The 14,728-nt window shown below is 55.2% G+C and overlaps 1 protein-coding gene across 1 annotated transcript in view; it reads right to left on the bottom strand.

Annotated features, from left to right (window-relative positions):
• The window catches only part of SOS1 (SOS Ras/Rac guanine nucleotide exchange factor 1), a 41,203-nt gene extending 32,361 nt beyond the window's left edge, over window positions 1-8,842 (bottom strand). The window contains exons 1-2 of the mRNA XM_066177647.1: window positions 8,731-8,842; window positions 737-862 (exon numbers count right to left, since the gene is read on the bottom strand). Coding sequence (XP_066033744.1) covers window positions 737-862; window positions 8,731-8,817 — 213 coding nt within the window. The 5' untranslated portion in view covers window positions 8,818-8,842. The remainder of the gene's footprint in view (window positions 1-736; window positions 863-8,730) is intronic.
• Between the last annotated feature and the right edge of the window lie 5,886 nt (window positions 8,843-14,728).

The following is a 14,728-nucleotide window of genomic DNA, read 5'->3' as shown; positions in this document are numbered from 1 at the left end:
TTTTAGAGAGGTTTTATTTGCCATTAGTCCATTTTCTTCAGAAGGTGAGGAAATCACTTGGCACAGGCCCTGGCCTGATCACTGGAAACCAACAGGCACCAAATCTTTAAATCATGGGTAAGCACCAAGTGCTACCAAGGTATTCATGCTCCTACCAGTTGAAGCGACACAGCCTCACTGATTTGTTCCTCAGATGGAAAAACTCTTCAGCTCAACCTCTCTTCTTAAACCTGAAGCTGCTCTGCTGAGCAGCAGAGGCTGCAGGTGTTTGAAAAGGCAATGGTAAGAGACAAGGTCTCTGCACAGAGGAAAGAAGTGCTCCTAAACTCTTTCTGAAAAAGTCACTCAGCTAGTTTTGTTTTAATTTCTGGGACAGCAAGGGATATAGCAGCCTAAATTCCCATGCTGAGAAAGCAGCACAGAGCCTCAGACTAAGCAGGTGTGGTTTGCATACAGCATCAGTGGGGGGAAAAAAGGTCTTTTCAAAGGAACCAGTCAGCTTTCTATACAAAAGTTACACTCACCATCTCTTAGTTCACAGATGCTTTTGGTGTGCATTGAACAGCAGATTCGATTGATAGGAAAATGAGCTATTAGGGAACTCAGGAGGCTTTATGCTACATAAAAATACCTAATTACTGCTTTCCTTTCTGCATCATGAAACGATTAACACAGTAGCTTTCATGTAATAGTTGAAACTATTTGCAGTAAGGTTTGTAGTAAGTGTTCTCTATACCTCTACATCCAGAAAACTTCTTGGTTGAGCTTGACACAACATATTCAACAACTGGAGAATTAACTCCTCCACATACTGCAATGCATCTTCAGTAGAGGAAAGTTTGGGATGGACTTGCACCTGAACCTGTGGGAAAGAGAAGAATTCAAGCTTTGAGTCTTGTTCTTCCCCAAACCACACACTTTAGCTGCAGAAAAAAAAAGAAAAAAAAAAAAAAAGACAAAAGCCAAGTCAAAGAGCCCAGGAAAGTACAATAATGTAGCTCTGCTAAGGTGCATCAGACAAACCTGAGTGAAACACTCACACCTGACAGAAATATAAATCTCAAATGCTTTATGTATTCAAATCACTATAAATTATATTTAATGTCAAGAAAATGGTTAATTAATACCTGTGCTTAGCAGTGCAATTAGGAAAACTTTTAAAGCCCTTGCATATACTTCTCTCTCTCCACTAGCTCTTTAACCACTGTTTTCACAAGAGGTTTCAGCAGTGGGGGTTTTCCCCCTCTGACACAATCTCCAATAACGAAATACAGAACATTTTTCACAGAGCACACTACAGGAACTACCACTTCAGCAGCATTTATTATTTCAAATTATTTAATCCATTCTCAGCACCCTTAAGACTGGATTAGAAATTTGTTTCCAATTTTTTTTTTTGGTTTAAATATGTCAGCCTCTACAGTAAAAAAACAAAAAAAAAAACCACTTCCAAAAAGGCCACAGTGTTGTCTTGGCATTAAGTGGCAGCTGAGAGATTCTGAAAATTTGGTGTTTACTTGTATGTCCTTAGTGTGTCTAATTTCTTACTGGTGCAAATTCCACAAGGAACAATCCCCCTTGCTCCTTCTGTGTTTTTCCAGTCATGTAACTTCTGAAACCTGAGGTATGCTTTTCCTTTGTTCACAAATTATTAGAGTCTGAACCATCCTAAATTTCAGGTACACAAAGCTCAGAGCTTAAGCAGCCAGTTTCACCCCAGTCCCACACCGATGGCAAACACGGTGCCAGAGCAAGCTGCCTGCCGACTTTCGCAACGCATCTGTCAAGGCCCAGTTTCACCATTTCACTGTTCCCCTGCACACAGCCCAAAATGCCTTCAGTTCTCTCAATCGCTAACACGAGAGCCCAGCCACTCTGAGACAAAACCCAACAAATCTGCCTCGTCCAGATGTTAACCCCACGTCTACATTCAACTAATGCTGCCGTAATTATTTCATTTCACACCTGAGTCTTCATTCCTGTTTGCAGTTAGAGCAAGAACCAAATGTTATGAAGTTCAAACACACAAGAGCCTCAAACAGAAATGCACCTGCCTGCTGAGGCACTCATTAGTCTGAGAGCTTCATGTCTGGGCACAGTCCTGGTGCTCACTTAACTGCTGTTGAGATTCAAATACGCCGGATCACGCGTTTGGCTCCTTGCAGACTGCACACCCTTATTCAGCAGGGCTCAAAAAACACCTCCAGAAGTCACTGCTTTTTTCAACTTAAAAAGCAGTCTGGCAAAAATAGAACAGGAGAACTTCTCTCCATTTGACTAGCTAACACAACTGTTTTGATTATGCCAACAGTTTCACTTTTCCTAAGAACTTGGCTCTGCGCAGCCAGAGCGTGTTTGTGGAGCTACACCACTAACAGTGTGGCCAGGCAGTCCCAAACACTATTTACAATTCAAACACTGACATCTGAAATGCTGTACCAGCTTGGAACACCTGAACACCAGAAATTACAGACTTGCCAAAGTGTTCTCCTGAAGAGCAGAGCTGATCTGAGCTGTCTGGAAGATGCTGCCTTTAATGTGGGGGTTTTTTTTCAAAGCAGAACTGAACAGATTTGTATTACAGTCTCCCTATATTACACTCCAGCACTTTGTATTTCAGGAAGTGTTAAATTACCAAGTCAATTCAACAGCAAAAGTACAGAGCATGAGGAACTGGAGTGATGAGGAGCAGCTCTATTTTCTCCTTTACTCAGAAAACAGACCAGACCTTAATAACCTCATTACAACTCCCTTGGTCTGTGACACAGAGCCTGTGAGAATAAGAACGAACAAACCAAAACACCACATCAGGCCATAACCTGAAACATTATCCACAGTCAGCCAAAACAGAGTCAGCAGTGATAACCTGCTGAGCTCAGGAGATAAGAGTTTCAGACATTTTCCCTGAGCATTTCTGTCTGGGGGCAGTGACACCATCCTTCTCAAAGGCCACTTTAACACAACATCCACCTTGGCAGGGGAAAACATCATGAGTTGCCACTGGCTTGCCAGCACAGCTTATCTCTATCAGGTAGATGGTAAATAACCTTCACTGCTACGTGAGACTGACTATCAGTTAGGGTTCAAAGTCATGCCAGGGAACAAAAGAAAACAACCAGGCTAACGAGGAAAAGTACAGCACAGTCAGCTGCACAGTTATCCCAGAAATGTGGGATTCCAGTCCCCGCACTGCTGGAGCACCCCAAGGCTCAGACTGGGAATGACAGAGTGCTATTTGAGGGTACTCAGTGCAAGCCCCAAGCCTAAGACATGATGCAAGGCTGGCTAAAATGCAAGATTTAGTAAGAGAAGACAAGAAATGGGAACATCTGTAAGCATAAACCATCACATGATTAGTTTCAAAAAAAAAAAAAAAAAGAGAAGATCGAATTACCAGGGGCTTTCCATCTTTCTCATAAAGCCATCTCCAATTTGAAATTAAAGAACCTGGGCCACCCTGCCTTATCACCCTTGAAGAGGGGGAGGATGGCTCCAATCCCACCAGATCCTTCAGTCCTACTCAGGAAAACACATGATAAAAACAGACTAACAACTTCTGAAGTGTTGTGATGTTTAGATCAGATGCTTATCTCAACATTTAACCTCTCCCTTAAATAATGACAGAACCATTCCCTTCCCTCCTACACACACAATAAAATGTCTATCTTATGATAAGGGAAATCACTTAAAAAGCAGTTTAAAAACTTTTAAAAGGAGCTTCAAATCTTCAAAATACCCCAACAAATCCCAAAGGGCAAATACAACCTACATCAGCTACATCAGCTGCCACCATGGCTGTTTTCACTCACTCATGTATTCACTTTTTTGAATATCTAACCTTCTCAATCTTTCCTAATTCTCGAAAGAGAAATGACCAGAGTTTTCTTTATTTAAAGATAAGCAGATCCAGCATTTATTGAACAGCTGTTCAGGATCTGCTTAAGAACATGAGCAGAGACAAACAGTGCCTGTCAAAAAAAAATAAAATTCTAACACTTAAAGAAAATCCTACATTATGAACACTTGGCCTTTTTTCCCCCTGCCTTTTATGTCCTCTTCCCTTAAAATCCACAAAAGCAAAGAATTCCTGTCAGGAACAGCAAGAGCTTAAAATTAAGGCAGCCATAAATCTAAACTGGCAGAAAAAGTCAATGAAACCAACAACAAAGAATGAAGTGATCAATGTACAACACAAATACAGCTGATCTTTACTTTATAACCCACAGCAACTTCTTTTATATAAAGTCTTCTCAAACCATTTTATTTTTCCAAACCCTCCATAGTAAATTAGAAAATAAACATGCCCACAAGCCTCAGGCATCAGCTGCAGGTTACAGATAGTTTTTTCATAACTGGGCAAGACCACCCCTGGACTGGGATTCTGACAAAAAGTCACATTATGAACCAAAAACCAACTCCTGCTAAAGGACAAAGGTGCTCCACTGCAGAGCACGGGCTGTGCTGCCAGCCTGCCCTGGGGGCAGCTGAAGGGCTGGTGCAAAAGGGTCTAAAGGGAGAATTTACCACATCTTACTGGTCATGGAAGGAGTTTGGTAATGAGACAACGTGCCAAGCCACCCTCCAAAGCATTATCAGAGGAAATAAAGCTTTACTGACTCTTAGTTTTCCACACTGAGAATTTTCTAAACCTTTGGAAATGGATTATGAGTAGAAATAATCCAGCACAGAAATAAATTTGGCTAAAAGAGGAGACGATTCTGGCAAGAACTTTCTTCAATTCAGCACCCTCAAAAGTCTTCACTAATGCTGCAACTCTCATTTTTACTGAACACGTCCTCTATTTTCATTCAATGACTAAAAAAACCACTGACCAGCTTATCACTAAACACTCCAGGACAAAGTACTTTCTGTACACCTTGCATGGATGAGCATTCTTACGGAGTCAGCACTCCTTAAAAAGCTTTCTCTTCTATTCCTGTACATCTCTGCTGATACTTGGTAACCTTGACCACATTTTGTTACCTTGATCAATTAAAAAGACAGTAAATTAAATCAAACACAGACGTCTTGGATGCAGGATTCAGATTTTTGTAACGTTTTCTGCTGATGTCTCAGAAGGGCAGCAGTGTCACACTGCTCCACTGAGCAGGTGGAAAAAATCCTGCAGTGAAGACTTGAGCTGTAGGAGGTTCTCAGTTTTACCCTCCACAGCCATCAGAAATTCAGAAAGCTCCACATCTTGTGAGAAGCAATGCTAAGAGTGACAAGTGCCACTCCGAGTAGCAAGCGGCAACTGGTTTGTCACCAATTTGAAGAGCCAGGTGATTAAAAATCAAGTAGAAATATCCTTGTCAGCTTCCTGAGAACTCTGCAGTGACCGAAGCAGCTTTTCCCACATCCTTTGCTCCAGGAAAGGTCCAGATGACACAGGGAGTCCCTGGAAGCACAATGTCTGGAATTGTTTTCCTTACGGGAGGAAGCAAATCCCTTCAGCTGCCAGGCCACACCAGTCCACTCACTCTGGCCACAACAAACGCCAGCAGTACCCCTGGTTAACTGCTCAACCGATCCAAAACAACCTGAGGAATGCAAACAGCAGAACATTCTCCTGTTTTTCTCCACCATCAATGGCTGAAGGTGTCCATCGGTAAGGGTGACATGCTTCCCACTGCCAAAACCAACGGATCATCACGCGCGCGCAGAGAAATCCTGACTCCACGAACAAAGTATTCCAAGGAGATGAAGGAATGATGTCCAAGAGAAACTACCCAAAAGGTAATGGCCAGAATAAAGCGTGTAAATTCACCAGCAGAGGAACACCAGTGCTGGAGGAGGCATCCCATGGCAGGTGTCACTGCAGAGTTTTCCAAGGTGCATCAAAAGCTGGGTATCTTTGTCTCCAGGTACCCAACACCTCTGCTGTTTCAGATGTCTTGAATCCTTCATCTTCAGCATCTCACCTTCTGTCCATCCTTGCACCTACAATTTCGGACACCTGCTGTTATTCCTTCTTCCTTCTCTTGAACCTCATCACCATGATGACTGCCTCTGGCGAGCCAACAAAGATCCCTGCAACACTCCTCTCTTGCAGCCTCAAAATAACTGTGACCAGGCAGAGAAGAATCTCAGTTGACATCATTTTCTTCCTAATGGAGTGCACTGGAGTCTACCTTGACAGCATCTGAAGAAGAATCAGAAGAAAAGGGATTACATTATGATCTCAGTGGTACAAGAGCTGCCCTTTGCAAATGCAGCTCTGCTGTTAAGGTTCGTGTCCAACCAAAGTCAAGGCATGGTCTCCCAAGAACTGCCTGATGTCGGAAGAGATTTATTCTTACTCTGTGTTCTTGGGTTTGCTGCTTGATAAAAAAATAGAATCAAAGTAACCCACTGGGACAAGGAAAGCTCTTTGCAATGGTTCAACAACACCCATTTTTTAAGAGAGATCCCGAGGCTGCAGTTTGAGCCCTGCATTAGAAGCCATCTCACAGTTAGAGAAGGGCAATGGCATTTTAATGATTCAGTCCCCGTGTGGCAGCTTTCCCCAGGAGCTGCAAACACTCCATCCTGCCCTGCGTGCTCTGACCACGTTAACCTCAGTGCCACTCTCCTCAATGGACCCAGCAATTCAACAAAGTCCACACACTGGTGAGTCTAACTTCCAGCTGTGCAGGAAACCATCACAGCTCTGCCACCACGGCCACCTGGTTTCAGGTGGAGCGTGGTCAGCTAAGGGAGAGGTGAAGGAAAGGTTCTCCCACAGCAACAGTGGGACACAGGGGAGCTTCCTAAACTCTGACTCCTACTGAGACAGGAATGCTCTGGCAGCTCAGCGCAGTCACAAGGCACCAGCTGCCCTCCAGGACAGCCCTGCCCTTTGACCCCCCCGGGAAATGCTGCCACCCTCTCTCCCCACGGCAGCAGTCCCACGTGCTGGGCTGCAGCTGCAGCTCAGGGCTCTGGTGAGCGGCCAGGGGTCACTGACTGCAGGGCTGCACCTGCCCTGTGAGCCAGAGACACGAGTGAACCCCTCAAGGCAAGCCCAAGGCTTTACCTGTCCCCCGGGACAGGTTCATTGTTTTAGAGGCCTTCATCAGGGCAAAACACCTGATACTCAAAACTATCTGTACCTCTGCTACGTTAGGGAAACGCACGAGACAGTTTCTCCATCAATGAAGAAGCCAACAAAATAACGATTTGACATTTTCATCTGCCATTTAGCTTTCCTGTAACTCAAGTATTTGGCTCTTCAGTAAACCTGGTGACAACGTGGACAGGTTCTGTATTTCCATCCTAACAAAAACAGCAGTAGTGAGAACCGAGAGAAGGTAGGAAACAGGTGGTGACCTCATGGAAAGCTGAGGTCAAAAGGGCCAACACCTGCCAGACAGGCACAAGTTTCAGAGTGAGGCCTTCAGCACCCACTCCACCTGACTCCTGCCACCCCTCCACCCGCACAGAGAAGCGGAGCAGGGGACACCAAAACCAAGACAACTTTACCTTGCAGGGCCAGCTGCCATCCTTGGTAGCTCGTCCTCGTTGGCTTTCGCTGCTGCCCTCAGACTGCAGAATTCCTTTTCCCACTGCAGAATTCATCCAGCTCCCTCAGGAAGCATCTTTAATGCAGGGTGACCTCACGAATTCCTTGTCCACTGGGAAGAAATCTGGCGCTTCAGACGGTCAAGTTATTCCAAAGTTTCAGCGCTTGTTTGCTTCGAACCCTCGTTCCACACACTCCAGTCGTCAGCACCGAGACTCCTTCCAAACCTGACAAGCGTTTGCTCCACCGTGGAATAAACCACGCTCCAAAGGAACGAGCTCTCTGCGCCCGGGACCTCGGGCAGCTCCAGTTTCCAAGCAGGCTGCAGCTGGACGGGCGTCCAAGTGCCCACAAGCACCACCAGTGACTCGTGCGGTCAGTGCTGCAGTTCCAAGGAAGCACCAGCTATCCCGGGATAAGCCATTAACAGCACGTGCCAGGGATGAGACAAGCAAAAGGGTTTCCAAGAACTGGGCAAAGGCACGCAGCGCTGGAGACCTCAAAGAGCACGCCCAGGGAAGGGAGGCAAGAGGAAACTGGGAAGAAACACCGCACGTGTGAACCGCAGCAGCGGAGAGCTCTCAGCCACCCCAAAGAGCCTTTGGGGCGAGAGCCGCAGTTAATCGCTGTAACTAGACGGTAACTCGGAAAGTGCTGCCGCGCACGACTAAACCACACGAAGTTCTGCAATCTGAGGCCGGTCCAAGTAACAGAGGCAGAGAACTTGTCTCTTAAGCCTTCTACTTTCTGGGCTCAGGCTGCAGAAGTGGAAGAGGAGCCCTCACCATTTTTTCCTCTCTCCCAAGGAAATTCTTTCCGCGCCACAGGCACAAGGCTCACCATCCTGAGGGAGCAAGCCTTGCTCGTTTGTCCTGATTAAGCCTCCTCAGCAAAAAGGTATTTAAACTAAGAGAAGGTTAACTAAAAGCTATTAGACACGAACACTAATTAACCAAAATTCTCTGAGGAGAATTTATAACAATCCCCCCCCAAATTCCCGGTCGCGTCACTAAGGAAGACAGGCAGGAACCCGCGGCAGCACCGCCGGGGTGCCCCAGGGCTGAGGGGGCACAGGACTCGAGCGTCCCTCACACGGTTTCTATCTACACGGCTCCGGCTGTCACAGCACCGCCTCAGCGCGGCGGCCGGGCCGGGCACCCACGGCGGCCGAGCGCCGGGGCCGCTCCCGGAGCGCGGGGAGCCCCGCCCGGCCCCCGGCCGCCCCTCACCTTCTTGAGGGCGGGCACCAGCAGCCCCCGCCACTTGGGCGCGTTCTCCTCGCTGAAGAACTCGTAGAGCAGCGGCTGCGCCTGCATGGTGCCGCCGGGCCGGGCCGGGCGGGCCGGGAGCGGCGCGGGCGGGCCGACCGGCGGCGCTCAGCGGGAGCCGCGGCGCTCCCCCGCCGCCGGCGGGGGCGGCAGGCCCGCAGCGGCGGGGGGGGGCGGGCGGCTGCCGCATTCCCCGCCCCGGCTGCCGGGGGCGGCGCGGGGGGCGCGCGGCGGGCCGGGGGTCGCGCGCGGGCCGCGAGGGGCGGGGTCGGAGCGCGAGCGCCGCCGCCTCCCCGGTCCCGTCCTCGCCCGCTCCGACGGCGGCCGCGGCGCATGCGCCCCGCCACGCGCGGCCGCGGCCTTTCTGCCGGACGTGACGTCGGCGCCCGCCCGCGCGCGCGCGCCTCCCGCCGGCGGGAGGAGAAACGACTGCTCCGTGAGACCGCCGGGGAGCCGGGATGAGGGATACACCGGGACGGGTCCGTGAGGGACACACCGGGACGGGTCTGTGTGCGATAAACCGGGACGGGTCCGTGTGCGATAAACCGGGACGGGTCTGTGTGCAATACACCGGGACGGGTCCGTGAGGGACACACCGGGACGGGTCCGTGTGCGATAAACCGGGACGGGTCCGTGTGCGATAAACCGGGACGGGTCCGTGAGGGACACACCGGGACGGGTCTGTGTGCAATACACCGGGACGGATCCGTGTGGGACACACCGGGACGGGTCCGTGTGGGACACACCGGGACGGATGCGTGTGGGACACACCGGGACGGGTCCGTGAGGGACACACCGGGACGGATCCGTGAGGGACACAAGGGACGGATCCGTGTGGGACACGAGGGACGGATCCGTGTGGGACACGAGGGACGGATCCGTGTGGGACACGAGGGACGGATCCGTGAGGGACACGAGGGACGGATCCGTGTGGGACACGAGGGACGGATCCGTGAGGGACACGAGGGACGGATCCGTGTGGGACACGAGGGACGGATCCGTGAGGGACACGAGGGACGGATCCGTGTGGGACACGAGGGACGGATCCGTGTGGGACACGAGGGACGGATCCGTGAGGGAAGCACCGGGACGGATCCGTGTGGGACACGAGGGACGGATCCGTGTGGGGCACGAGGGACGGATCCGTGTGGGACACACCGGGACGGATCCGTGTGGGACTCACCGGGACGGATCCGTGTGGGACACGAGGGACGGATCCGTGAGGGACACACCGGGACGGATCCGTGTGGGACACGAGGGACGGATCCGTGTGGGACACACCGGGACGGATCCGTGTGGGGCACGAGGGACGGATCCGTGTGGGACACACCGGGACGGATCCGTGAGGGACACACCGGGACGGATCCGTGAGGGACACGAGGGACGGATCCGTGTGGGACACTAGGGACGGATCCGTGTGGGACACACCGGGACGGATCCGTGTGGGACACGAGGGACGGATCCGTGTGGGACACACCGGGACGGATCCGTGAGGGACACGAGGGACGGATCCGTGTGGGACACACCGGGACGGATCCGTGTGGGACACACCGGGACGGATCCGTGAGGGACACGAGGGACGGATCCGTGTGGGACACACCGGGACGGATCCGTGAGGGACACGAGGGACGGATCCGTGTGGGACACACCGGGACGGATCCGTGTGGGACACAAGGGACGGATCCGTGTGGGACACACCGGGACGGATCCGTGTGGGACACGAGGGACGGATCCGTGTGGGACACGAGGGACGGATCTGTGAGGGACACGAGGGACGGATCCGTGTGGGACACACCGGGACGGATCCGTGTGGGACACACCGGGACGGATGCGTGTGGGACACACCGGGACGGGTCCGTGAGGGACACACCGGGACGGATCCGTGAGGGACACAAGGGACGGATCCGTGTGGGACACGAGGGACGGATCCGTGAGGGACACGAGGGACGGACCCGTGAGGGACACGAGGGACGGATCCGTGTGGGACACGAGGGACGGATCCGTGAGGGACACGAGGGACGGATCCGTGTGGGACACGAGGGACGGATCCGTGAGGGACACGAGGGACGGATCCGTGTGGGACACGAGGGACGGATCCGTGAGGGACACGAGGGACGGATCCGTGTGGGACACGAGGGACGGATCCGTGAGGGACACGAGGGACGGATCCGTGTGGGACACGAGGGACGGATCCGTGAGGGAAGCACCGGGACGGATCCGTGTGGGACACGAGGGACGGATCCGTGTGGGGCACGAGGGACGGATCCGTGAGGGACACACCGGGACGGATCCGTGTGGGACACGAGGGACGGATCCGTGTGGGACACACCGGGACGGATCCGTGTGGGGCACGAGGGACGGATCCGTGTGGGACACACCGGGACGGATCCGTGAGGGACACACCGGGACGGATCCGTGAGGGACACGAGGGACGGATCCGTGTGGGACACTAGGGACGGATCCGTGTGGGACACACCGGGACGGATCCGTGTGGGACACGAGGGACGGATCCGTGTGGGACACACCGGGACGGATCCGTGAGGGACACGAGGGACGGATCCGTGTGGGACACACCGGGACGGATCCGTGTGGGACACACCGGGACGGATCCGTGAGGGACACGAGGGACGGATCCGTGTGGGACACACCGGGACGGATCCGTGTGGGACACGAGGGACGGATCCGTGTGGGACGCACCGGGACGGATCCGTGAGGGACGCACCGGGACGGATCCGTGTGGGACACAAGGGACGGATCCGTGTGGGACACACCGGGACGGATCCGTGTGGGACACGAGGGACGGATCCGTGTGGGACACGAGGGACGGATCTGTGAGGGACACGAGGGACGGATCCGTGTGGGACACACCGGGACGGATCCGTGTGGGACACACCGGGACGGATCCGTGAGGGACACGAGGGACGGATCCGTGAGGGACACACCGGGACGGATCCGTGTGGGACACACCGGGACGGATCCGTGTGGGACACACCGGGACGGATCCGTGTGGGACACACCGGGACGGATCCGTGAGGGACACGAGGGACGGATCCGTGTGGGACATGAGGGACGGATCCGTGTGGGACATGAGGGACGGATCCGTGTGGGACACACCGGGACGGATCCGTGAGGGACACGAGGGACGGATCCGTGTGGGACACGAGGGACGGATCCGTGTGGGACACGAGGGACGGATCCGTGAGGGACACGAGGGACGGATCCGTGAGGGACACGAGGGACGGATCCGTGTGGGACACGAGGGACGGATCCGTGTGGGACACGAGGGACGGATCCGTGTGGGACACGAGGGACGGATCCGTGTGGGACACACCGGGACGGATCCGTGTGGGACTCACCGGGACGGATCCGTGTGGGACACGAGGGACGGATCCGTGAGGGACACGAGGGACGGATCCGTGTGGGACACGAGGGACGGATCCGTGAGGGACACGAGGGACGGATCCGTGTGGGACACGAGGGACGGATCCGTGTGGGACACGAGGGACGGATCCGTGTGGGACACACCGGGACGGATCCGTGAGGGACACGAGGGACGGATCCGTGAGGGACACGAGGGACGGATCCGTGTGGGACACGAGGGACGGATCCGTGAGGGACACGAAGGACGGATCCGTGTGGGACACGAGGGACGGATCCGTGAGGGACACGAGGGACGGATCCGTGTGGGACACGAGGGACGGACCCGTGAGGGACACGAGGGACGGATCCGTGTGGGACACACCGGGACGGATCCGTGAGGGACACACCGGGACGGATCCGTGAGGGACACGAGGGACGGATCCGTGAGGGACACGAGGGACGGATCCGTGAGGGACACGAGGGACGGATCCGTGTGGGACACGAGGGACGGATCCGTGTGGGACACACCGGAACGGATCCGTGTGGGACTCACCGGGACGGATCCGTGTGGGACACGAGGGACGGATCCGTGAGGGACACACCGGGACGGATCCGTGTGGGACACGAGGGACGGATCCGTGAGGGACACGAGGGACGGATCCGTGTGGGACACGAGGGACGGATCCGTGTGGGACACACCGGGACGGATCCGTGAGGGACACGAGGGACGGATCCGTGAGGGACACGAGGGACGGATCCGTGTGGGACACACCGGGACGGGTCCGTGTGGGACACGAGGGACGGATCCGTGAGGGACACGAGGGACGGATCCGTGTGGGACACGAGGGACGGATCCGTGAGGGAAGCACCGGGACGGATCCGTGTGGGGCACGAGGGACGGATCCGTGAGGGACACGAGGGACGGATCCGTGTGGGACACGAGGGACGGATCCGTGTGGGACACACCGGGACGGATCCGTGTGGGACACACCGGGACGGATCCGTGTGGGACACACCGGGACGGATCCGTGTGGGACACACCGGGACGGATCCGTGAGGGACACGAGGGACGGATCCGTGTGGGGCACGAGAGACGGATCCGTGTGGGGCACGAGGGACGGATCCGTGTGGGGCACGAGGGACGGATCCGTGTGGGACACGAGGGACGGATCCGTGAGGGACACGAGGGACGGATCCGTGAGGGACACGAGGGACGGACCCGTGTGGGACACGAGGGACGGACCCGTGAGGGACACACCGGGACGGATCCGTGAGGGACACGAGGGACGGACCCGTGTGGGACACGAGGGACGGACCCGTGAGGGACACACCGGGACGGATCCGTGAGGGACACGAGGGACGGATCCGTGAGGGACACGAGGGACGGATCCGTGTGGGACACGAGGGACGGATCCGTGAGGGAAGCACCGGGACGGATCCGTGTGGGGCACGAGGGACGGATCCGTGTGGGGCACGAGGGACGGATCCGTGTGGGACACACCGGGACGGATCCGTGTGGGACACACCGGGACGGATCCGTGTGGGACACACCGGGACGGATCCGTGAGGGACACGAGGGACGGATCCGTGTGGGGCACGAGAGACGGATCCGTGTGGGGCACGAGGGACGGATCCGTGTGGGACACGAGGGACGGATCCGTGTGGGACACGAGGGACGGATCCGTGAGGGACACGAGGGACGGATCCGTGAGGGACACACCGGGACGGATCCGTGTGGGACACGAGGGACGGACCCGTGAGGGACACACCGGGACGGATCCGTGAGGGACACACCGGGACGGATCCGTGTGGGACACGAGGGACGGATCCGTGAGGGACACGAGGGACGGACCCGTGTGGGACACGAGGGACGGACCCGTGAGGGACACACCGGGACGGATCCGTGAGGGACACGAGGGACGGATCCGTGTGGGACACGAGGGACGGATCCGTGAGGGACACGAGGGACGGATCCGTGAGGGACACGAGGGACGGATCCGTGTGGGACACACCGGGACGGATCCGTGTGGGACACGAGGGACGGATCCGTGTGGGACACGAGGGACGGATCCGTGTGGGACACGAGGGACGGATCCGTGAGGGACACACCGGGACGGATCCGTGAGGGACACACCGGGACGGATCCGTGTGGGACACGAGGGACGGATCCGTGTGGGACACACCGGGACGGATCCGTGAGGGACACGAGGGACGGATCCGTGAGGGACACGAGGGACGGATCCGTGTGGGACACGAGGGACGGATCCGTGAGGGACACGAAGGACGGATCCGTGTGGGACACGAGGGACGGATCCGTGAGGGACACGAGGGACGGACCCGTGAGGGACACGAGGGACGGATCCGTGAGGGACACACCGGGACGGATCCGTGAGGGACACGAGGGACGGATCTGTGAGGGACACGAGGGACGGATCCGTGTGGGACACGAGGGACGGATCCGTGTGGGACACACCGGGACGGATCCGTGAGGGACACGAGGGACGGATCCGTGTGGGACATGAGGGACGGATCCGTGTGGGACATGAGGGACGGATCCGTGTGGGACACACCGGGACGGATCCGTGAGGGACACGAGGGA

This window comes from Chamaea fasciata, unplaced genomic scaffold, assembly GCF_029207755.1.
Source record: "Chamaea fasciata isolate MVZ Bird 193981 ecotype frontalis unplaced genomic scaffold, bChaFas1.0.hap1 SCAF_3, whole genome shotgun sequence".
NCBI lineage: Eukaryota > Metazoa > Chordata > Aves > Passeriformes > Sylviidae > Chamaea > Chamaea fasciata.
The sequence above is the reverse complement of the archived record's forward strand: the minus strand, read 5'-3'. Positions and strand labels throughout refer to the sequence as shown.